The 25097-nt window shown below is 52.2% G+C and overlaps 1 protein-coding gene across 2 annotated transcripts in view; it reads right to left on the reverse strand.

Moving 5' to 3' along the window:
• Osbp2 (oxysterol binding protein 2) overlaps nucleotides 1-25097 on the reverse strand; it is a 154353-nt gene that overhangs the window by 11071 nt on the left and 118185 nt on the right. For both annotated transcript variants that reach the window (XM_038339610.1, XM_038339618.1), the window contains exons 3-5: nucleotides 12031-12287; nucleotides 1645-1837; nucleotides 958-1075 (exon numbers count right to left, since the gene is read on the reverse strand). In XM_038339610.1, the coding sequence (XP_038195538.1) occupies nucleotides 958-1075; nucleotides 1645-1837; nucleotides 12031-12287 (568 nt within the window). The remainder of the gene's footprint in view (nucleotides 1-957; nucleotides 1076-1644; nucleotides 1838-12030; nucleotides 12288-25097) is intronic.

The raw sequence follows: 25097 nt of genomic DNA on the forward strand, positions 1-25097 counted from the left end.
CCAGGCTCTAGGAGCCTATTGACAGGCAATGTGGAGCAGCCAGACAGCCAGACTAGGGGACTGTAGGGAGCCCAGAGCCCTCCAGGCAAAGACAGCAGGACAACCCTGGTTATGGCACTGCTGGTAGCAGGCGGACAAGAGTTCATAGCCAGGCTATGCTAGCCTTGGGTTCAAATGCTATCGAGAAAGAATCTTTACCTTTTTGTTAAAAACAAAAGCCCTGACTAGCCTGGAACCCCTTATGCAGAACCAGGCTGGCCTTGAACTCATAGGGATCCACCTGCCTCTGCCTCCAGAGTAGCTTCCCCTCCCTCTTAAATTTATTCTCCCTGGGAAATAGTTTCTGGCTAAAACACACTGCTGGTTGACAGCCCTTTCCCAGAAGACACTGGGGCAGGGAAATGATGGAGCATGCTGGTCCATGGAGGCTTCAGTTACAGGTCACCAGCCTGAGCCCCTGACTGTAGCTCCTGTCCAGCCTGCCCACTTCCCGTTTGTCAGTGCACGTCACTCCGTGGGCCTTTCCTGTGGACCCGAGAGCCTGGCTCTCTCACTGGGAATCCAGAAACAGCCCAGATGAGCACTGAACCGGGCTTGGCAATAGAGAGCGAGACTGGGCATGTCCTCAGATGCTGACAATGACACTGGAGGGGGTGACAGCCGCCTGTGCTGTTCTGAGCAGCTGGGCTTTGCTGGCTCTTTCCTCTCCACTTCCTCCCTCCGGGCCGGAAGTGATCTGGCCAGTACCCTGGCTGACCCCCAGGTGCAAAGCTTTCAGGCATTTGTTTTTTTTAATGTAACAAAGCAATACACTCTTGCCTACGATGGAAAGAGTACCCCAAGGGTAGAGCTGGTCAAAAAGCCAGGCGTAGCCTAAGAACCAGCCGGAGACACCACCCCAGTGTGGAGGAAAAGCCCCCAGCTACAGTAGCCGTCTCTGCTCACAGCGCGTCCTACCTGTCTTCTTTGGCCTCGGTGATCACGGTGATAAAAGACGCAGAATCCTCCATGGCGTCGAAGTACTCAGTATCTTCATCTTCTTCACTGTTCTCGCCTTTGGAAGTCAAGAAGCTTCCTAGACACACAGAGCCGCTCCGTTGGCAGCCGCATCCTGCCGTCGTCCCCTCTATCCTGCCGGCTACACCTGCCCACTCCAGACACCTGGCCCTGGTCTCAGACCCTGCTCTGTGTCCACTCTCCTTGCTCTGCTGGGACACGGCATTCCAACCCATCATTGCTTAGATGCCTCCTTCCAGAAGCACCCAGTTTGCTCAGCCTGCCTGTGGCCCAGCTTTCCTGCTCAGGGCACCTGGGATGCTCCTAACCTGATGTTAGGTGGACAGCCGCCTGACTCCTGGGCAGCCCTGTCCCGAAAGAACATCTGGGCTCACTGAACATTCAGGACTTTGAACTCAGACGTGGTGTGTGGGACTCTTGCCAGTTGGCGGCAGGTGTGGGGCGCACAGCACCACAGCCGACAGTCTTTACTCCTCAGGACAAGCCCCCATGACATGAGGTCACTTTAAGGGACAGGTTTATGGGGCCCGAGGGCTGTACCGGAGTGTGCACGCCCACTTGCCCGCCCACTTGCCCGCCCACTTGCCCACCCACTTGCCTGCCCGCCAGCCTTGCTTTCACACGCACCCTCGCTGAGGCTCTTGCTGGGGTTGGCCGGTCCGCCGGGGGTGTTGCAGAAGGCCCTTTCAAGGCTGTTGTGTTGCTTGGCCAGCTGCTCAATGGTTTCCTCCAGGTGGACACGCTGCTCCTGCTCATAACTCAGAGCCCGCTGCCATTTCCGGCTGTGAGTCTCCGCTAGTTCCAGGAAGTCCTTGCAGGCCTGAGAAGGACCAACCGCCATGAAAGCCTCAGGCTGTGACCTGACCTGGTCAGCTTGCCTCAGTCAGATCCTGTTTGGAGCATGCCTGACCTACAGTTATTGCTCACCATGGCTAGGACCTCAGCTGTCTGCTGGAACATCCTTACCGGGTGCTAGGCCCCCAGTGGGATCCGAGGTAGCCTTAGTCTCTTCAGCTCTTGGCTTTGGTCAAAAGGGACAGCAAGCCACATACTTCCTGGCTCAGGGGCTAACAAGCCTGGTTTGAGAGGAACCAGGGCTGACTGGGCATGGTGACACAGACCTGGAACTCCACCCACATGGGTGGCTGAAGCAGGATTGTAAACTCAAGGCCAGCCCAGGCTACAGAGAATTCAGGGCCAGCTGGGTGACTTAGCCTTAGTAGAAATAGGGCTGGGACTGTAGCTTAGTGACAGATGTCTTAGGTTCACCCTCCAGAGAAATACACAGAGAAAAGGGAGAGGGGACTAAGACTGGAACTTGCCACCAAGCCACCAAGTCACTTTACCGTCCCTATCACATACTTCTGCCTCCCCCCCTTTTTTTTCTTTGCCATGAAGCTGTGTTTTGAAACAGTCTCACTATGTAGATGAGGCTGGCTGGGCACTGAATACATAGCCCGGGACGATCAAGAACTCACAACCACCTTGTCTCTGCCTCCTGTGTGTACTGGGATGACAGGTGGGTGCCACTATGCTCGGCCATTAGCACTTTGTTCTGGCCTCATTGCTGGGGCTGTGATAAAAATGCTCCCCCAAACAACAACTGAGGGGAAAAGGAGGTTATTTGGCTTACAACTCCAGGTTATGATTTATCCTAGCAGAGAAATCACAGTGGCGGGTCTTCAAGAAGCTGGCCATATATCCAGTCAAGGGCAGAAAGAAACAGATGCACGCATGGCTACTTGCTTGCTTGGCTCAGCCCGGTTTCTCTACTCTTACACAGTTCAGGAAGTCTTGCTCAGAGACTGGTGCTGCCCACACTGGGCTGCGATTTTTCCCTTATTAACTCAAGACAATGCCCAACAGACGTGCTCACAGGCCAACCTAGCAGAGACACTGAGACTTTCTTCTCAGCTCATTCTAGCTTGCGTCAAGTTGACAAACTAACCATCAGTCTCTCAAGTTTGTGGCCCATTACATCCAGATTGTTTTTGCATCCATAGATGGTTCCACTACATTCTTATGCAGCAGGGTTGGCTCATCAGCTCTGTTCTCAGCTCTCCCGGCATGAGCTGGCTGGTCTAATGCAGCGACCCCCAGACTTGCCCTTTCACGGAACCTTTAACTAGCAGATGGGGCCCGGCTCCTGGGCCCGCACGCGCTTGGGTATTTTCAGTTGCCACTTCCCCAGCACCGCTGCCCCACCCTTGTACTAAGCCATCAGACCACTGGGTGACGTGCCTGTTGCACACCAGGACATGGGAGCAGTGCAGTGCCATTTCAAAGGGCTGTGAGGAAGGACAACGGTGACACAGAGCACTGAGGGTCCACTCTCTAGATATGACCTTGTAGGCCGTCAGCTGCATCTGCCCAGGCACCTAGTGCTCATGCCCTCAATCCAGGGCTCCTCAGACCTCCCCTTCCAGCTCAGCCCAGGAAACCACCTAGCTCCTGCTAAGGCCAGGTCAACTCAGCGGCTGGCCTTTGCAGCTGCATGTCACTGAGTTTGTTTCTGTCTGTACGGACCCTCTTCCCATGGGGTTCCCGGATGATAGTGAGTGTCGTAGATTCATGCCAGCCCAGTGACTACTGAAACTCAAGGAAATAGGCGGTGATCAGAGGCGTTCTGCGGGCTCCTCTGGGCATCAGGGATGGACCAATGACTAGCTCCTCCAAGGTAGGCAAACCCCCTGCAGCCCCAGTGTAGTGCTTGAGGGTTGGTTGCCATGGCACCCCTTTAACAAGCATTGTTCTAGAAGCCTCCCTCTGCCACCTTCCTGCTAAGATCTATGGTCCTGACCCCATCTGAAGAGGAGGAGGCCAACCTGAGGCACAGCATGAGCTACCCCAGGAGACCAGGAGAGTGGGGTGGGAAATGACAGGAGACCAGAGGGATCGAGTCTGGCAAAGCCACTCAGCTCACGTCCTCACTAGGGGATGGGACAGCAATGTTCACAGAGCCTATGCTCATGTGAACCATGACAACTGACGGAATGGCAGCTGGACCCAGTGGCTTGACCAGAAGGGACCTGTTTGCTCACTCTGTCCCATTAATAAGACACAGCAAAGTGGGGGCAGAGTGTCCTTCTGGGCAACCCAGGAGCATTTCAGACTCTCTTGGGAGCCCTGTGAGGTGAGAAGAGACAGACACCCTATTACAAAGTGATACGCCAGGGCTCTGAGGCCACACAGCAAGGAGGTAACAGGGGCAGCTCTGGAAGATGTCCGCCTTAGCTACTGCTCCCGTGGGACCCATGTCCCCTGTCACTCACTCTTCATAACCTTAAGCTTGGCCCCAGCTGGTGTCAGTGCCTGCCACCCGGTTGCAGGCTATGGAGGGAGGCCCTGATACTTGGGGGCTGGCATCACAGAAGGTGGTAGATGGAGGTGGGGAACCTCAACAGAGGGTGCAGGGTTTTGGGATAAAGGCACTCTCGTCTTCAGAGTGGGCCCAATGGGCTGACCCCTCACCCTTCTCCATGCTGCCTCTTGACTGAGGCCCTAGAAGGCACTGCCCAGGTCATAAGCAGGTTGGGAATTGGAATCTGTCCCCTCTACACAGCTGAGCCACCTCCCGCCAAGAGATGCATACAAGGTTCTCTTGACTTGTATTGACTGTGGTAGCTGAGAACTAAAGGATGTCCCCCCATCCTTTCCCAAGTTCTTCCTAGTGTGTGGGAATCCTGGCAGCTGCAGAAGGCCTCTGCCCTCCCCTTGCTCCGCAATGTCTGCCCCATCCCTCTACCCATCCTACCACCCATCTAGAGAGCTTGAATCAAACCAGTGAGGATCAGCATAGCGGAGTATTTGGTCTCGTTCACATAACTCATGAGATTTAAAACAAGACCCGCGAAGAAGGCACAGGACACATCAGATGGTAGCTCAAGGGTGTGGCAATAACTCCCGTAAGCTCACACCAGAGGCCGTGTGGTGTGGGCTTCTGCATCCTCGCCACCCATCTCCTAGGCGGCACTCCTCCCCAGCCCTCCTGTGCCCCACCACGGTCAGCCTCTCTGCCGCTCTGAACTCCCACCTGTATATTCCCACAAGTTCCTGACCTGGCAGGCCTTCCCCAGCTTACAGATGTACGGGGCATGCTCACAGGCACTGAGGTAGCCATTTCTCTGGCACGCACTGGCAAGGGGAAAACGTGAGCTTGTCTGCAGCCCCGTAGCAGATCTGGGGTCTGAGCCCCTGTGTTTGTCACCTATGTGATTTCCAGGGTACAGAATCAGTGCCGCCACCATACACTGTGAAGCTGGATCTTTATTGCAGTCCCCAAGCCTCTTGATGGCGTAGATCACGTGGGATCCACTGGTCTTCCAAAGGCGGAATGAAGTCTGTGCCGATGCCCACTACGGAGGATGTTGGTAGTAAAGGGCAAGCCTCAGCCCTGACCTCAGGGAGGTGCTGGTGGGCTGTCTCAATGCAGCAGCAGATTGCTTGGACATACCCTGGCTATGTGTGACCTCCATCTACCTTGAAGTTACCACAGGGCCCACGGGTACAGAAGGACAGGGAGACGGAGTCAGGCACCCTGCAGATAGCTGGGCCCCATTCGAACCACATGTGGCTAGAACGAGAACATGCAGATCCCAGCGTGTCACAGTTGACTGCCCCATGCTAAGTCAAGGAGCTCCCTTGGCTGGACCGTGATGGACCGAGGGCTGTTCTTACTGCACCAGTGGGCTCCTTGCCACAGATGGGCTGCCCTGGTTGGTTGTGGGCATCAGATGCCCATCTGCCCTCCTCTCCCAGCCCCATCACACCTACCTGGTATCCATTCCCAACTCCCAGTGTCTTCTCTGCTGCCACTGGCCTTCTGCAGGCCTCATCCTGACCATACCGTGAAGAGACAGGAGCCAACCTGGCCCTGCTGCCCCGGAATGCTGAGCTGGGCAGTGCCCCAAGGGATGTGCTCACTAAGCTGGATTAAGCCTGGGGCCCAGCAGGGAGGAGGGGGAAAGGGAAGGTGAGGGAGGGGTAGGAAAAGCTTGGCTGACCCTGACAAGGCCGGACAGGGTCATAGTTCCTGTGAGATTCCGCCACAACTATATCTAGGCCCGGAAAGTTCCTTTCCACCTGTCAGCAGATGGCTCACCCGAAGTCCTCCCATTCACACCCATGGGCTCACAGCCTGGATCCATGGAGGCGAGGTAGACGGAGTCCATCTGGGAGCCAGAGTCAACGGCTGGGCTCCACATGCACAGTGTTTTGCTTTTCATCCCGTTTAGCCCCTCTACCTCTGAGAATCAGCATCCTTATGGGAAAAAGGACTCATCCTGGGATGCCTACACCGTCTATGATTCTACTGGGTCAGTAATTGTCCCTTGGGATGGGGGTAAGGTCTCATTCCCAGGCACTGCCCCTTCCTACAATTCCCCAAGGCTGTGAAAGGGTGACAGGGAACACGGGTGGGTACTCCTTAGTGGCAGAGGTGCAGGCTATGGCTCTGGGCTCCCGGTAGGGAATGCATGGGGCCTATTGAAATGCCCCAACAGAGTGAGAACCTCAAAAAGGCAGGTCTACCACATGGGCCTGGCCCCAGCTTGACTCCGGGATGGAGAGTCTTGGCTCTGCCCACCCACTGGGGCCTCAACCTTTCTTCTTAGCAGCTGCTCCATGGGACACAGCCTCTGACCTGGAACCCACTCCCCCCCCCCCCCACGCCTGCTGTACCCAGGAGAAGGGCAAGCTCTAATCGCTTTTGCTGTTCCTAATCCTAATCCTGCCAGTGACCTCATGGTTCCTCTCACAGGCAGGAGCAGCAGCCATAGGGTCAGCCTGCCTGGGCCCTCTGCCTGGCCTATGTGGCCTGTGGCAGCCCAGGCTCACGGAGGGTCTGTTTAGTGAGAACCCTGCTGCATGATTACCTTCATCACCCGTGATATGAGGACAACTGGGAACTGGGATGAGTAGCCCCTGGGTTCACAGAGGAGGTGGGAGATGCTCAGTTGTCCAGAGGGAGGGTCCAGTCTGTGCTGCTGACTTTGTCTTCAGCCACTAACCACCATAGACCCTGATAACCCTGGGTGATGGGATGGGAGGAATGGCTGCTTCCATCTGTGCCAGGCCAGGACCTGCTGGGACCTGTCATGCAGCAGGTATCTGTTCCCTATGGGTACGTGGGCAGCTGTCTCCCTGAGAATGCCAGGGTTGAGGCTGCCATGTGGATTCCTTTATAGCCCCAGATTCCTGGAGATTCTTGCTTTTCAATGGCCTGGGAGCTCAAAGGCAGTAAATGGAAAGGAGATGGCAGGGACACCAGTCTCCCCGAGTGCCCCCACTTGGCCAGAGCTGGTAGGCACACTGGGACCCACTGAGGGGTAGCTTGCAGACCCTATGTACACAAGAAACCCAAGCTGAATGCAACCTCACAGGTGGGAGGGAGCCGCACTGCCTGAACCAGAAGTTACTATTTTGAAAGTTGTCTGTTCATCTTAGGCGTCTGGAATCAGGGGACCCAGTACCTGTAATGGGAGGCACTGGGGTCAATTCAGAGCCCCTTGGCCTGGTGAAGCCACTATGCTGTAGCTCCTTCCTGGTCTCTTCTAGCTCAAGCTCTAGGTAGTGCCACTCGTCTGGGCAGCATCCTGGTCTGGTTCTAGACCTCCCCTAACCTAGGTGGGCCCTCTTGGCTGTGACTCATGTTCACTGTTAGGGAGGCAGCTCTATGCTTCAACTGAAACTCCAAAATAGCCTTTCCATATTCAAAATAGTTCACCCCTTGCAGGCAGGAACGCACACCATCTGGCTGCCGGTTTACCAGCTGATTTCAGACAATTCTGGAATCTATTTTTAATCCACCTCCCCAGACCCTGAGCCAGCAAGCTGTCAGGGACAGCATGCTGGTCAGCTAGCAACAGCCTCTCCACGGTCCCAGAAGGACCAGGGCAATGGTGCATCTCATGCCCATTCCCTGCTGGGCTGGCCCAAGGAGCCCCATGTGCCTCCCGGTTGGACCAAATGAGGCCTTAGGGAAGAAGTCCCAGCCATTCCCAGTAGCAAGTGGCCCTTTCTGCCACTTTCCTTCTTTGTGTGATTGCCCCTAAAAGAGACCCTCATGGCTTTTTAATTTCTCTGAAACTGAAGTACTCAAGTGTGTGGGGTGTACCTATCTGTCTGCACCCATTTGCCTGTCCTAATGTCCCATCCTGGTATCTGTCTCCCCTTGGCACTTCCTATACCCCCAGAATATGTCACTACATTCTGACATCGCAGCCTTCTCCAACTGGCTCGTCCTTCCAGGTCAAGCCGAGCAGGTGCCCCTACTCTGTGGGCTCTCCCAACAACCTTGTGTCAAGATTTCCCAGGTTCCTGCCACCCCTCCTGGTGCGTCCCGTGAGATGCTTTTTTGGTAAACTCCAGAGTTAGCCCTGCCTTCCTCCCTCTATCCCTCTGTGCACTTGGATGACTGTCAGTCTTTTATGGGGCTTCCCCTCAAGCCAGCTCCGCCCACTTTTTCTGCACAAGCCCTCCTCTGGCGACAGATTCTGGGGGATCCCTCTGGAACTGGGGTACGCGGTGGGTGTCAGAGAGCAAGTGTCCTCGTTCTCTTGGCTTAGGCTTGTACTTTGATGCCCATTTTGATAGCCTTTGTTCCCACTCAGGAGGCATCTTGGTTGGCCCAGTCTTCAACTCAGAGTGGCACTGGGCATTCTTTAGGGCACCAGCCCCCTTTTCTCTGTCCCCCCAGGATGCATGAAATGTCCACAGATATCTGTCCTTGCCTCACTGACAGCCTATTCTCTAAGCAGAAAGAGTTGCTCAAATGTAAGACATGTTTTGCTCATTCTCAGAGGAAGACGGAGACAAAAATGACTGCTCTTGGTACCCAGATAATATAGACAATGACACTGTAGTGACACCAACTTCACCTGGCTACAGCGAGGGACAAAGTCTTGGGCAGAAGAGGGAGGTATTTCTGTCACCAAGCAAGCAGAGTGAACCCCTACTACACCACAGGCCTGTTCTTCCACCTCAGCCTCTGGCTCCATCACAGAGGGGAGCATCAGCAGAAACAAGGGAGCCTGACAGCTTTTTTCCCTCCGCTTTACAGGACCCAGCGCCCAAAGTGTGCAGCCTGCACAGACCCAGTCCTTTGCCTTAAGCCAAGTGGCAGACTCATGTTACCCTGAGAGGCATGTCCTGGCTCCCAGGATTGGGGCATGGGGGCAAAGAGGACATATCCCTGTGCTGAACGTGGCAAAGACCTCTACATGGTACACAGGTGTTCGAAGATTTTCCACAACCCTCAGCTGGTCTACTAATGCTGTGAGATTTTTCCCTAAATGGCAGGCTAATTCACAGCTACCCAAGCAACCATTCAGGTAGGATTTGCTGGGTTGGCGTTTATCAGCCGAAAAATTACCCGCTGGGGAATTCTGCCAGACACCAAGCAACCCATTCATTTGCTTCCACTTTCTTTCACAATTCTCCCTTGGTTTTTTTCTCTCTCTGGTTTGCTGAATGAAGTCCTATGTGCGGGCCCTGTGCCAGGCACAGGGGTTGTAGGACAGTGGGGCTGCCAAGGCCCGGCCCTCTCAGGGAGTATGGGCCAAGTGCTTATGAGACACTGTGGGCCCACGGATGCCGTTGGATGCTGAGGAGGAGATGCAGGAAAGCAAGCTTGCCTGAGGTTTTCCTGCCCTTCCATTTCCAGCCAATGGGAGGAATGGGCTGATTTCCTCCCATGAGGCAGCAGGCTGTGTCTGCTCTGGAATCACAAAGACCTGGGCTCACCTCAGCACTATGACCCTGTGCCTTTCTTCCTCCTGTCAGGGCCTGTTCTGCGACCACTACCTCGGTCCTCTGCTCCCAGAGAATAGAGGTGTCCATGACTGGAACCTGAGAGTCATTCCCCTGTGAGGTTGTGGCTGGCTGGACCTGGACTGACTTCCCAAACTCTCCACTGGATCCTCCCCACCCCACTCAACCCTGAAGGTTCACCACTAATATAAGTAGAGACAATGCATCTCTAGTAAAGACTGCCTGGCTGTGAGCTCCAGGGACAGGAAGGGCCTGCCTCTATCCTGCTGCCTCCTCCAGCACAGGCCTGGAAAGGGCTCATTAAGGTCTAGGTTATTATGTGCCCATTGGGCAGGGCCTACCTGGCTATCCAACCACATGACTACAGTCTACCGCAAGGAAAGACAGCTTAGCACCAGCAAAGGCATTTCTGCGTCTTTTGGTGTCCTGGAAGAGGCATGCTGGGCAGGAGATAGGGGGGCTGTCTTGGCTTTTGGAGAGCAGTGGGCAGGGACCACTAGCCACAGAGCCTGGGCTCTTGGGAACTGTGCAGGGACTTTCTTCACGTGCCCCATGGGTGGTTTGAAACCAAAAAGCCTATGGTCTGGCCCGCTTTCAGGAATGCAAAGGACCCTCCTTCTGGAGGCCAAATAATGCCAGATCCGCCATCATCTTGGGGGAAGGGAGTAAAATGGCAGGCTCAGCCTGGGTAAAAGCTGCTGTTTGCTTCTTAACCTCGGGTGGGGGTGGGGTTCCCAGCAGGGCTTGTCCAGGCCAGCCAGCTCCCACTTTTTGTTCTAGTAGGAGCCAGGCAGATGTGGACAACACTGGCACTTGTTAGGGCCAGGGGTGGGGTAGGGAGGGGCAGAGAGAGTTCCAGACTTGGGTGTGGGCTGCCAGAAGTTTCACAGTCAGGGCAGGGTGGGGAGTACAAAGGCAGCCAGACCTCCACAGTGGGAGGACCACCTGAGAGCTTCATTTGAGGGGCTGGGAAAGGGTGGTTGTATGTTCGGCCAACAGCTGGAGGTGATTTCCACTTCTAAGTCCTCAGTCGTCAGCCACAGCTATCAGAGGCCCCATGGCATCATAAAGGCAAACAAGGGACTGGAAGACAGGAGGTATTTGGAGGTATTTGGGGCTGGGAATGTGGTGTAGTGGCAGAGTCAGGCTTAGCATGTGCACGGCCTTGGCTCCAATCCCAGCAACAACTCAACACCAAGGTCTCAGAGAGTAAGCCAGGCAGGAGGAGGCCTCTGCATACCAAGGGCTCCAACATTCAAGAGCCATCATTTCTGTAGTAGGCCATCCTGCAGTTCTGGCTTGGTACCCAGCTTGGTGACTCTGGGAGCTCTGGTGGCTTTTCAGAGTCTTGCTTTGCACTCCAGTGCTAACTCCACCATAGTACCGACAAGGTAAGCACACAATTCGAGAGCAGGAGTAGAAAATTCCTGTGGTTGCCTCAGCTCCAGGTACCGGTGGTCTCCTTCATATAGGCATAAAAGCCAAGCCCTGGCCAGGGGCGACTCCTGTGTCTCAGGACCCCCATAAGCTTGCCTATGGCCCTTAGCACCCAGTGAGGGTCTGGACATGTGATGTCTGGCAGCCACACAGGCACCCTGCCAGAGCAGACCCTGTCCTGCCAGGTAAGGGTGGTAGTCATGAAGCTCCCCAAGAACAAGTTGGGCCTCAGGGCTAGTATAGGCTACAAGTGTCAATCAGCTGGCCTTCAGCCTGTTCCCTGATGAGATGCCCTGGGTCAGGTTCACGTTAGCCACTACACGCAGCAGATCCCACTACTTGAGGCACACCGTCCCGGGCTTCCTTGTGGGGCTAGGCTAGAACTGCCAATCTCCACGGTTGAAGAAGAGAACAGATCTTAAGTTGGCATGCTTGTGAGAACACACACACACGCACGCACGCACGCACATGCACGTATGCACGCGTGCGAGCACACACACACACAAACTAACAAATGTTTGTCACTAGGTGGAGGATTATAGCCCTAATGGAGGAGCACTTGCCTACCATGTGTGAGGCTCTAAGTTCTGTCCTCAGCTTCATGAAAAAAAGAAGAATAAATATCTCCAGTGGTTAATGGCTGTGTAGAGGAGAGGACATAAGCAGAATGTTGACACACGTGGGAAGGGGTTGGCTTTGGAAAGCAACTCAGAGCCACAGAAATCAGAGGCCTTGTCTGTCAGGCACCCTCCCACTCAAGGACCTGTAGCTGACGGGTGTGCCCTCCCCTGTAGTGGGAGCACTCACATTGATCATAGCATTTGATGTGATGCGAAAGAGAGTGGCTCGCTCATTCACAACCTTTAGCTTCTCCCCGCTCTCTGGAGGGATCTTAAGGCTGTCCAGCTCATTCAAGGACCGCTGCAGCGCCGCGCCATGCTTAGCAATGAGGTCATTGCACGTGCTGAGGTCATCTAACTTCAAGGAGAGGTTCTTCAGGGTGTGGTGGAGCTCACTCTTGTCAGCTGGGGCAGCAGGCTCTTCGTCGTCATCCCCGGAATCATCTAAAGAGAGAGACAGACTTGCTGTAACCACCAAGTGAGAGTCTCTGTCGTCTGGGCTGCAGATGGCAGAGTCACACCAGAGTAACCAGTGCCCTAGACAGTGTCCTGCAATGCTCCTGGCTAAGGCTGCTGCACCTTAGCCTGGCCCACACATGTCCAGCTGAGTGAATGGGAGCATGAGGCAAAGGGGGCTAGCTGGAAGGGCAGGGTGCTGTGGCGAGCAGGGACTCCGGGTGCCTACCCACAAAACTGGTACCAGCTCCACTAGGTCACAGCCTAAGGTCGCAGCAGGCCCTGCTGGGTGGAACAGACACTTGAGAAGAGAGCAGGATTCCTTTCCTTAACTTGCAAGCCTCCCAGGACAATCAATACTGCTGGCTAACCCCATGCCCATCCCTAGCCATACCAACTGTCCCTTGCTCTGCGAACACTTGTCCACTGTGCTTGGGGCCTTTCTTCCCATCATGTACTTCCCTGATTATACCTCCTCAAGTTCTCACCCCATTTGTCCTCTGAGGCCCAACCCAATACCACTGCCTCTCCAAAGTCTGCCTGGAGACCCCCTGCCATAGTCAAGGTCACTCTCTTGTCACCAAATCTACACCCTAGACCCTCTTCCTGCTAATCTCCACCCACATGCAGAACATGGCCACATCTGCACACACACACACACACACACACACGCATGCACATGCACACACGCACATGCATGCACACACACAGAACATGTCCACTCACGGAAAATCTGTGTGAGAAGACACCAGGGCAGCGACGGTGCAGCTGACCCTCTAAAGCTGCTCAGCTCATCTCCTTCATGCCAGTCATCTGGGGCTTCTGTGCAAGAGCCTGCTCCCTCTCACAACTCACACTGTGCCACAGGAATCTTTCCTTCTTCCCTGCTTCCTAGCCTGGCCTGTGCCCATAGAGGCCTCCGTGGGCAGCTGGCCTGTGACCCTGCTGCTGCTTTAATGCTGGTATCGGACAGCCAAGAGGCTGACACGAGCCTGTGACTTTTCCCAGTGCCTGTCTGCTAAAGTTTTCAGAAATCCCTTGTTTTAGAAATAATCCGCACAGACTTTTCTTAGATGAAGGAAATATGCAACCAAGATACAAAATTAAACTAAGAGAAAAAAGAATGCATATTTTGAGAGAACAGATTTCTCCCACAGCAGGCAAGGTACATGTGGGTGGACATGGATTGGTCACTGTTCTGAGTGTGTCCTGAGCTCACAGCAGTGCCAAGCTGGCCGGCTGCAAGGGCCCCGAGCAATGGGGAACTAAAGGGATGCATCTGCTGCACACTGTGTCCCTGCCAGCTCCAGAGGCCTTGGGCTAATATCCAGCCCCCTCCCCACAGGCCAGAGCAACCGCAGCCCTGAGTGATCCAGTGTCTGGAGGTCACTGCAGCCACTGACAGGTGCTCTGGGCCTCCCTGGCATGGCAGGTAGACAACAGACAGCAGCCCTTCCTCACTCCCGCAGGAGCAAGAGCACCCAACTGCGGGCTCAGAGCTTAGAGCGCTCGAGGGGCAGAACAGGGGCTTGGCTCCAGCTCCAGCTGCAGGCGTGGCCTGTCCTCTGAATCACCAGCAGCAGTGTGCCCAGTCACTCGGAGTGTGAAGTCTCAGTGCCAGCTACTGCACACAATGACCCAGGAATGTGGGTCTGGGGACAAGAAAGGTCTTAAGACTGACAGGGTCACTCTGCGTATATACTCAGTAGACTCTAAGAGATACCCACAGATCCAGGTTTATTATGACACCAATCACCAGCCTAAACTCCATTCAGGACAAAAGGTAGAGAGACACAATGAGTTCTGTTGCTTGCAGGAAAATGGATGGAACTGGACATCACCATGTTATATAAAGCCAGCCAGGCTCAGGTAAGTATCACATTTTCTCCCAAGAGCATAATATGGCTTTTAAAAAAAGTTTGAGAACAGGAAAGGGACCGTATGGGGAGAAAGAGATGCTAGTGGAGGTAGGAGAAAGGGTGATGCGCGTGTTTCAATAGTTACAAAGCATATGATGTACACACGCAGAGATGACCAATGGACCCCACTATTCTATATGTTTTTCTTCCTTTTCTTCTTTTTCTTTCTAGATTTCAAGACAGGGTTTCTCTGTGTAGCCCTGGTTGTCCTGGAACTCTGTAGACCAGGCTGGCCTCAAACTCAGAGATCTGCTTACCTCTGTCTCCCAAGTGCTGGGCATGTGCCACAACTGCCTGGCTCTATATGTTGTTGTTGTTGTTGCTGTTTTTTAAAGGACTCCATGGGGCCACCAGGCAAGAGAATTCTAGAATATCTGGAGCTGTCTGTGCCAGAGTCTTGGTGCTGAGGACTCCTTGGCACTGAAGCACCTGCCATCTTCCTGGGCAAACAACCAGAACACCGAGCGAACAGCTGGACCCAGCAGCTGGTTTTCCAGTCAGGGAAGTCCAGTTGTGGCTTGCTGGCTGCAGACCCACCTCAACATGACCCCTAGTTTCTGAAGCCCAAGAAGCCTGAGCATCCTCCCATGTGATGGGTCAGGGGGTCACTGCTCCTCTATTTGACCTGTTATTAAACGGGACACTGTGTACGTATTTCTTAGGGCCCATGTTCTGATCCTGGGGACAAATGATGCACTGTGTTAGTTTCACACCATTAGGGGAGGAACTAGGGTCAGCAAAGGCTGTCTATTCAGAGATGGGCAGGGAGAGTCCTCCCCAGGGAGACAAGGTGGGGTGAGCAAAGGAATGAACGATTTGAGGGGCTGGGACTTGCTCTCTGGTGGCCAGCAGTAGCACAGGGTGGCAGGTTCCACACAGAGGGCAGGGTGTGGGAAGAAATGAGTGGTAGGGTGGGCAACCAAAGGGAAAGCTGGCGGAGGAGTCTTTGGCACAAGCCGGGGGGGACTTGTTCCTTCCCCTCAAGAAAAGGAAGCATGCGGCATTCAGGTAGAAGGCAGGACTGGTGACAATGGTGCAGTGAGCAGACTGGTGGGCTAGAGGGGGCAGAGGCAAGGCCAGAACTGCTGCAGAAAGCACTGGAGAGTCCTGGTCATATTCCCTGCCATCTCTATATAACAGGCTGCCCCTGAAGGGGGAGATGGTGGTCCTTAGCCCACATTCCCGCAGTCGTACCGACGTTGCTCAAACACAGAGCCCAAGGCATGATCCCACCTCTGCTGTGACTGAGACTTGGCCATGGTGAGTCTAGAAGTCTCACAAGAAGAAAATCCTCTTTGGAAAGATGTTTTAAATGCAGTACAGCTGGGCCTGAGACTCTGCTCTTTCCCTCTGCCAGTGGTGTTCCCAGGCCACTCTGGAACTTGGAGAGAAAATATAGCCTAGATGCCTTCATCCACTGAGGCGTGGTAACTGGTCACGTACCGCAGCACCAGGGAACTTAAACTGGCTTAAAACAGTACACATATCACACGCAGACCTGAAAGTCTGAAGTTCTAAACTCAGGCAGTGGGGCTGTGTGCCCCAGGGGTACTCGGGGTGGGGGATGAATGCACTTGCCTTTCTCACACTCAGAGGCTGCCCTCACTCCCTGGCTTGTGCCTTCACCTTCTTCCATCCTCAAGACTGGCAGGTAGGTAGTTTTCATTCTCTTGGACTCTCCTTCCTCCCTCTTAAGAACCTGAGATTATGCTGGGTCCACCTGCACGATCCCCATCTCAAGATCTGGAACCTAATCACATCTGCCTAGACCCTTTCGGCATGCACATCAGACGCATGGGGTTTGGGAATAGGCATGACATTTTGAAGCCATGATTAGACAGCCACCTGGGACTGCTGTGGCTAACGCCTGTCACGTTCTCCTCTAGGACTGCCCTCTGGGGTTTGACTCATTGAACCAGGCAGTGTTCTCTGGGTGGTTGAGGTGACCACTGAGACACCTTCCTGGGCACAGGGACCTCATGGGCCCTCTGGTCTCTCTGAAAAGCTAGGCACAGATGCCACTCTGGCTAGAACCTCTATAAGAAAATCGCAGTCTGGTGTAGGGAGGAGCCTGGTGGTCCTGTTCATCTTCCTGGGGCCTGAGCTAAGTGTGTCAGTCCTTTGATAAGGGTATTTCTGGAAGTAAATGTTCATAGTTTGAAATAATGCACATCATATGCTTTGATCGGTTCACCCCCTTCGCCCTCTTGCTGGTTCCTGTTCTTTCCAAGCGCCTCCCCCATTCTCATGCCACACGTACACATGAGTGCAGATAACCACATCAGCTTAGATTCCACATGAGAAAACACAATATTTGACCAAAGCCAGCTTATTTCTCTTAACATGATGATCCGCAGTTCCACTCATATTCCTATAAATGACAATTTTGTTTTTAATGGCTAAATAAAACTCCCTATAATACCATATTTTATTAGCCGACTGGTTGCACGCCATGATGGCAGCAACCTCAGATGTAAAGATAAGGCCCTTATTTATCTGCATGCCTTCCTCAGACAGGAATAAAATGATGTGGGGTTGTAGTACGTGTGCTGCAGAGGTGAGTTCCTCTGGGGACAGAGATGTCTTCTCTGGGGAAGACGGTAGCATAGGCAGTACACGGCCAGCATAGAGCTAGCATGTACTGTGTCCTGGGGCCCTTGGCCCTTCCCGCTGGACCCTCCATCCCTTCTTCAACACAACTCTGTCTGGTTTACTCCACAGGGAGCCCCAGCTCCCCTCTGAGGGCTTGCCAAATCTCTTTAATAGTAGAAGGAGACAGTCTAAGAGGTCCCTCTGCATGTGCCACTGTGGCCAGAACCCTCTTTCCTAGGGAGGCTCCTAAGAAGGACAGGTTGCTATGGCAACTGTGGTACCAGGTGAGCTATTTTTAGAAGCAGAGCTTTCTCTCATCTTTGGAAAATGGATATTGGTGGGGAATCCCTGAGTGTATGGTGCCATGCACCGGGGGGGGGGGGTGCAACAAGGGGTAGTCTTTTAAATAACCAGCAAAGCTGCAAGGCTGGCTCAGTCGGGGAGGGTGGTGACATGCAGAGCATCCCCCTGTCCCCCCCCCCCCGCTTGCTTGCTTTTCTGTGGGATTCCTTGGGGGGGTCAAGTCACAGGAGGGCCTGTGGGGAGAGGCTGACACGGGTGACACTGGCCAGTGACCCGAAAGCAATAGCTCTGGAGTGGGGGGCGTGTGACTGGGAACCAAGACCTCCAGGGAACTGGGCAGACCTTCGAAGCCATGGCCTGATCCAATGGCATCTCATGGGGCTCTAGTCCTGCCAGACACCCTGCAACAATGACAGTGATAAACTACCCTGTGGCAAACTGGATGGTGCCTTGTCCCTCAAGAAGACAAGAGTCTGAGGCTCTGAGAAGACTGGCCACCCAGACACTGGAAAACATGACAGGATCTAATCTGATGGAAAATCAGATGGCAATAAATAATGAATTGTGCAACCTTATTAGATGGAAATACCAGCTGGGCTCCAGTGTGCTCTTCATCTTCTGGGCCTTGCCAGCCCTTCTCCCACTGAAGACAGAGGAAGGGGCACTGAGGAAGGCGGGACATGTCCCCCAGGATTAGGTGGGAGGCATTCCCTTGCCTCACCAGGGATCACTGACACCAAAGCTGCCAGGAATCTCTCATCTTCCAGCCAGGAAATGCTGCAGGGAACCCTGCACAGGGACCTCAGCGCACACACCCTGGAGGACTGAGAAGCTGGCTCCCTAGATGACCTGGAGGCACAGGCCTACAATCCTGGCTATCAGGAGGTTGAGGCAGGAGGATTTAAAGCTCAAAGCCTGTGTGGGCAACTTAGTGAGACTGTCTATATGGTATATGCCTATACACTATAAAGTACAGGCCTATATGGTCTGTTCTATAATTGTGAGGTCTTAAACACCAATCCCCAATGCCATAACAACAAAAAAAAAAAAAAACAGCAAAATTAAAACTGCTTCCTTCTTTTCCCCCCTCTCAGAGGAGGGAGCCAGAGCTCACAGCATCAGAGCCATGGACAAGCTCAAAGGGGCGCGTGAGCGTGGGCTAAGCAGCCCATAGAGGCTGGGTACCTTTCCTTGGCAGGGATGATCTGGAGCTGCATGCTGTCCTCCCTGGCCTCTCCCCCTGAAGTGAGGTGCAGAGGGGTGGAGATGGAGCATAAAACAGTCACTTGCTCCATTATGGCACTTGTTTTGATATCACGTTCAACCTGGTACCCACATCCTCCTCCAGTCAGATGAGAGCCCAGTGGGCATTCATGGAGCCATTCTGACCCAGCCCCTGGGAAAGCTGGCCCTTCCAGGGTGTCTATGTCCCCTCGCCCTGTCCTGGTGAGTCTTACCCTAGGCAATGAGGACATTGGAAAGATTGGGAGCTGGGCCGGTGCAGCAAGAATGGAACAGTGCCAGACGTGCCTGGGAAGCTGGCCGTGAGACTGCCTGGCATCTCTGGTGATGGGTTTGACAGAGCTGAGGAATCAAGTTCTAGGACTCCTTCCCTGTCTCTGCCACACCGGGCTGAGGGCAAGAGATCTACCTGTACCACAGCAGGTAGACACCTCCCCAGGCAACAGCCTCTCAGGCTGGTTGGTTCAGAGATAAAGTGAGCCTCTCCCGGGCTGGCCTCTGCTTTCCCACTGCAGCCTCCACTGGGGGCCTCTGTCTGTGACTCGGTCTGTGAATCAGTCAGAAGCTCCCCCTTAGGGGCCCGGCCTTCTCTTTCAGGGGAGTCTGGTGACTTGGGGGGGGTATGCAGGCATCTGTTTTCTGTTGCCCTGGCCTACTTATGCTACAGCCTGGACAGAGCCACTTGACCGGATGCTTTCTGAGGTCCTGCCAGGTTTGACATCCTGATGTTAGGTGCCAGCTCCAGACACTGCTGTCCATCTATCCCCCATGCTCCAGGTGCCACCCCCCAGTTCTGCAGAAGTAGCCACCAAAGCTGAGGAAACTCGTGGGCCGCCAGGCGTCCAGATCCTGGGGCTCCCCTCCCATGCTCTGTGCTGCCCTTTGGGAAGCCAAATAAAAGGACAGGATCTCTCCCATTATCCTGACATTTCAATAAAGCCAGCTATTTCCTTATTCCCTAGATGAAATCTGGCCTTTGTCCACATTACATAGATTCCATTTTTGGTTTTTAGTTTTTAATCTATCATCCCATAAGCCTTTGCTCCATCTCTACAACTTGGTTACTTGTGAGCAGCTGATCTGTATGCCGTTCATTTGTGTGTTGTGGCTTCCCTGTGGCAACAGGTTTTTTTGGGGGGGAGGGGCGGACAGGCGGGCATTTTTTTGCCTTTACTAGCGCAATGCACAAGTGCCACCCTGGGCAGACCCAAGCACAGGTCCCTTGAAGCCACTGATCTTACCCTGGGCAGATCCTGGACCAGGTCACTAGGCTGATTGCTGGGGTCAGGGATCCTCCGTGACCTTTGCTTGTCTGTTTTGAGACAAGGTCTCACTATGTAGCTCTGGCTGACTTAGAACTTGCTATGTAGATCAGGCTAGCCTTTAACTCAGAGAGTTGTCTCTGCCTCCTGAGGGCTGGAATTAAAGATGCACACCACAAGACCCTCAAGAAGGACCCTGAATGGACAGCAAAGGTACACGTGAGTCCTTTCATTCAATGTCCATCTCAAGGTCAAAGCAAGCGCAGCTCAAATCTAAAGCAGGCATTCAGTCAGCTACACAGAAGCACTGAGCAGGTCACCAGAAACTCTCGGCTTACATTTTCCTGGCCCAAACACTGTTCCCTTGGCTTATCCTTGGAAACTATCTGATACTGGTATAGTCACACTAGAATCTTCCATTGGCAGAGCCTCCAGGGATCAGAAATGCAGAGCAGTGGAGACAAGAAAAAGGGCTATGCCTCCAGAAGCCCCACGGCCCCAAAAGGGCAGGGTTGCCTCTGTTCAGGATCCCCAAGTGCCAGAGCTGGACACACAGGCAGGACTGCATAGGCACCTGCTAGATGAAGGGGTGACCCCAGAGACAGTGGACCGGGAATGTGTTCCATCGGCGCTGCCACCACAGCAGGTCTGCTGCCGGGGGCGGGGGAGGTTAGAGAGTCACAGGTTAGGGATTTCCTTGACGCCGTGCCTGTCTCTTGAACTAAGAGAGAACCAGAAAGACAATAAAAACACATCTCAGTCCTGAGATTCTTCCCAAGATCGGGCCTGCGGAGGCTAGGCCTGCTGTGCAGTCCCCTCTGCAAACCTCAGGCGCCTCCCGCTCTTCTGGCTGCAGCATGGTCTGGGGTGTGTTGTCGCTGCTGGAGACAGCGTGGCCTCCAAGCTACCCCAGCAGTGTAGGCTGAGCAGGAGGAACAATCTCTAGGAAAGCAGCCATGGAAGGTGAACAAAGGAGGATGGGAGAGGAGTCAGCTCCTTTTCTTGGGTGGAGGGGGAGGAATACTCCAGCCTTCTTGAAGGCTTTCTGTCCCAGCCACCCCTCGTCTCCCATGAGACTAGTGAGCTTCACTCTCAGGGGTCCTGGAAGGCACGTTTCTCAGCACTAGTTAAAGTGTCTATTTTATTTACTAAAGGAACCCAACACTAGAATTCCTGAGAGGGGATGCTGCTTGTCAAGGGATGAAAAGTGGTATAGTATTCCAAAAAAATGTAGAGAGCTGTTCCTAACTGCCAAGTCCCACTGACTGGGAACGGGCACTTGGGGAGGACATACTGACTCATGGAATCTTCCAGATTGAACTTGGTGGAGGGTTGGGCCAAGGCAAGGCCAGGGAGGGAAAAGCAGCAGAGATGTGAGACCGGGAGAGAGGAGAGGGAGTATCTGAGTGCAGAGCCTGAGAGGAAGGCCGCGTCAGGGAGGCAGCAGCCCACTTCTGGAGATCATTTCTCAGCAGCTGCTCCCCAAGCTTGTTGCATACTCCTCAAACCCTAAGCAACGCAACGCCATGGTCCCAGAACCTGGTTGAGATTCTCCCATTACCTGCTCAGTAACCGCTCAAATAGCTGCAGAAACCAGAATAGCAAAACATGATCTAGAAAAGTCTGATCCCCCTGTCAGGCAGTTCTATGTTATAGCAGTCTGCAGAGGTCCAATCTATGTGACCGTGATGGGAGTCCTTTTAAATAGGTCACTAAGACCTGCCAGTGCTCAGCCAGGCAGAAGCAAATGAAATCTGTAGTGGAGAGAGCTGTACAGCCATTAGAGGTTTGTGGTGGGAATTACAAAGGCCATTAGGATCATAGGGCTTGGGACATTAGGGCTCTGTCCTAGGTAAGCCCCTTTCTTAGGGCAGCCTCTGACTGGAGACCTAGGCAGCAACAGCAACAGCAACACTCGCGGACCTCACAGAATCACTTGGCGCCATTCACTGGGCATTCCTAGGGCTGCTGCACTCACGAGCCGTAAGCTCTACTTCTGGCCACCATTAATGTCAAGAATGCTGCTACAGGGATCCATAACGTGGCTCAGCAGAGAAAGGTGCAAGCTACCAAGCCCGGAGACCTGACAACCCAGTTGGTGGAAGGAGAGAACCAATTCCTTTACATTGTCCTTTGGCCTTTGTACATGCACATATGTGTGCACACGCACCAACACACGCACACACACACACACACACACACACACTTTAAAAAAGAATACTGCTATGGCTTCAGTAGGTTTGAACCAGTCCCCCAAAAGTTCGTGTGGCAGTGTTTTTAACTGAGATGAAATATTATTTGGACAAGAAACACAGAAGGCTAAAGATACACACTGTTAACTCTAGATCAAGCACATGGAAGAGACCATATAGCTCATGAACTAAGGAAGAAGAGAAAAATCAGAGACTAAAAGTAGATAGATCATGGCAGAAGAGGGTGGGGAGAACAAAATATAGGCAAGATAAAACAAACCAAGTGGTCATTTTAAACCAAGTGTGTCAGCCAGATGGGGTGGGAAGTGCCTGCAGCCACAGTTACCAGGGAGGGAAAGGAAGACCCAGGAGCCGCAGGCCCAGCCGGGGTGGGGGGGGGGACTGTGGGATCTGCATCTGCCTCTAACTGAGAAACAAAGCGCAAATGAGCAGCGATCACACTAAAGTAAACCAGTTCAACTAAAAGTCAGAGACTTCGAGGGCTGGGTGCTTAGTGCAGCAGCAGAGACCCCGTTACACCCCAGCCCTAAAGAGGGGGAATCAGAGGCTTTACCAGTCCAGGTATTTTTAGAGCACGAGCCATTCTATGCCATTCTACATTGCAGCTATAAAAGCACAGATAAAATATCCAGCCATATGCTCTCGACGAGACACACTTAGGATAGAAAGAGAAAGATGGGTTAAAGCGAAGGACTGGAAAGAGGAACAGGCAACAGGAACCCAAGGGAAGCTCGAGTGGCCTCCTCAGCTTTAGAATGCAGACTCTGGACAGACACATAGCAACAAAAGACTCAGTGGGCTGAGATGACACACTCCTAAATGTGTGACAGAGCTGGAGGGAATGAGGCGAAGGGGCAGATCTGCAGCCACACTGAGGGGCTCTGGGCTGCCCCACCCCGGCCCCCGCATGAACTATAGACAAAAAGAGCGCAGGCACAGAGGGGCTGGGGTCTACGTCACTGTCTACTTGGTTTATTTTATTGTTATGTGTATGAATATTTTGCCTGCTTATGGGTTTGTGTACCACTTGCATGCCTTGTGCTCACAGAGGCCAAAGGGAGGCACTGGGACCCCTGGAAGTGGAGTTAAAGACAGTTGTGAGCTTCCATGTAGGTGCTGGGAACTGAACCTGGGTTCTCGGGTAGAGCAGCCAGTACTCTTAACCATAGAGCCATCCCTCTAGTGTGAATCCCCCCCAAATAAAGAACCCCTTATTAGACTCAATTCTGAGTTAACGTGGGATTACTTTATTTGCGTTCTCAAAAAAGATTATATATACATAAACCCAAGGACAAACAGCTGAGATGCCTTAGAATTAAAACTTTCCCCTTAAAGAAACCCAGGCCTACATTTTTTGCGCCGAGTTCTACCAAATACATAATAGACAAGGTTAAAATGGTTCAGAAAATTCTGTGAGATCAGCCCTACACCAGCAGCAACAGCAGAAAGACATTGCAAGAAAAGAAAATTATAGCCTAAGAATTCTCATCAATAGAAGTACAATTTTTTAAAACAAAATATTAGCAAATAAGATTCCACAAAAGGGGTCTTATCATGAGCAAAGGGGCTTATCTCAGGAACCGAAAGCTTTACATTTTAAATGAACACAATTCATATTAACAGTGTAAATTAAGAATGTAACCAGTTCAATAAATATTGAAAATCATTTGATAAAGTTTCACACTGATTTGGGATAAAAACAGAACACTGTAAAGGAGAAACCATATATATATAAAGACTAAATTATTATTGCATAATATATTACATAAATATATTCTATATATAAACCATATATATATAGAGAGAGAATTTAAAAAATTCTACAGTTATCACCAGGCTTGATAAAAAGTAGAACCGGAAGAAGTGGAGCATTCACCATCTTAGGACCACACTGGCGATCTCAGCCAGTGCAATAAGTCAAGGAAAAGAAACCAAAAGACACCACTGTGCTGCATTAGAAAGCCCTGAGGAGTACAGACCTAAGCAGAGAACTCTCAACAGAGGAATCTAAATGGCTGAAAGACTTAAGGAAATGTTCCACATCCTTAGTCATCAGAGAAATTCAAATCAAAACAACTCTGAGATTCCATCTTACACCTGTAAGAATGGCCAAGATCAAAAACACTGATGATAACTTATGCTGGAGAGGTTGTGAGGAAAAGGGAACACTTCTGCATTGCTGGTGAGAATGCAAGCTGGTATAACCCCTTTGGATGCCAGTGTGGCGATTTCTCAGAAAAGTAGGAAACAGCCTTCCTCAAGACCCAGTAATACCACTTTTGGGTATATATTCAAAGGAGGCTCAATCATGCCACAAGGACATGTGCTCAACTAAGTTCATAGCAGCTTTGTTTGTCATAGCCAGAACCTGGAAACAACCTAAATGCCCCTCAACTGAAGAATGGATAAGGAAAATGTGGTACATTTACACAATGGAGTACTACACAGCAGAAAAAATAATGATATCTTGAATTTTGCAGGCAAATGGATTGAGCTAGAAAACATCATTTTGAGCAAGGTAATCAGACACAGAAAGACAATTATCACATGTACTCAATTATAAGTGGTTTTTAAACATAAAGCAAAGAAAATCAACCCACAAATCACAATCCCAGAGAATTTAGACAACAATGCAGACACTAAGAGAGATTTACATAGATCTAATCTACATGGGAAGTAGAAAAAGACAAGATCTCCTGAGTAAATTGGGAGCACGGGGACCTTGGGAGAGGGTTGAAAGGAAAAGTAGAGGTAGGGAGGGGAGCAGAGAAAAATGCAGAGCTCAATAAAAATCAATAAAATTTAAAAATAGCCCCGAGGAATTTAGCGAGAGAAAGCACAAGACTGCAGACTCCAGGTCAACCACAAATATAGAAAATAACATTAAAATAATACCTCCTGTTGCAGCACCAATACTAGCAGATACGAATGTAGGAAGTATGTTCAAGATAACACACAGCTAAGACAGAGTTTAACAGATAAATAAACAGATGCGTTTATAGACACTCACTAACCCACCTCACCAGCCTGTACAATTGTTTAAAAACTCATAAAATAAGTATTGGTAAGGATGTGTAAGAAACAGCAATCCTCACACAGTAGGGCACTAAGGGGCACAGCCACTCTAGAGAGTAGTTCAGTAAATGCTACATAACCTAGTGATCTCACTCCTGGCTGCAGACCCGAGAAAATGCAAAACCATTGTCCCCACTCAAAAACTTTCATGTGAACATTCGTAGCAGTGTTTTTCACAACGGTCCCAAAGCA

The sequence above is a fragment of the Arvicola amphibius genome, chromosome 1, assembly GCF_903992535.2.
Source record: "Arvicola amphibius chromosome 1, mArvAmp1.2, whole genome shotgun sequence".
Classification (NCBI taxonomy): domain Eukaryota; kingdom Metazoa; phylum Chordata; class Mammalia; order Rodentia; family Cricetidae; genus Arvicola; species Arvicola amphibius.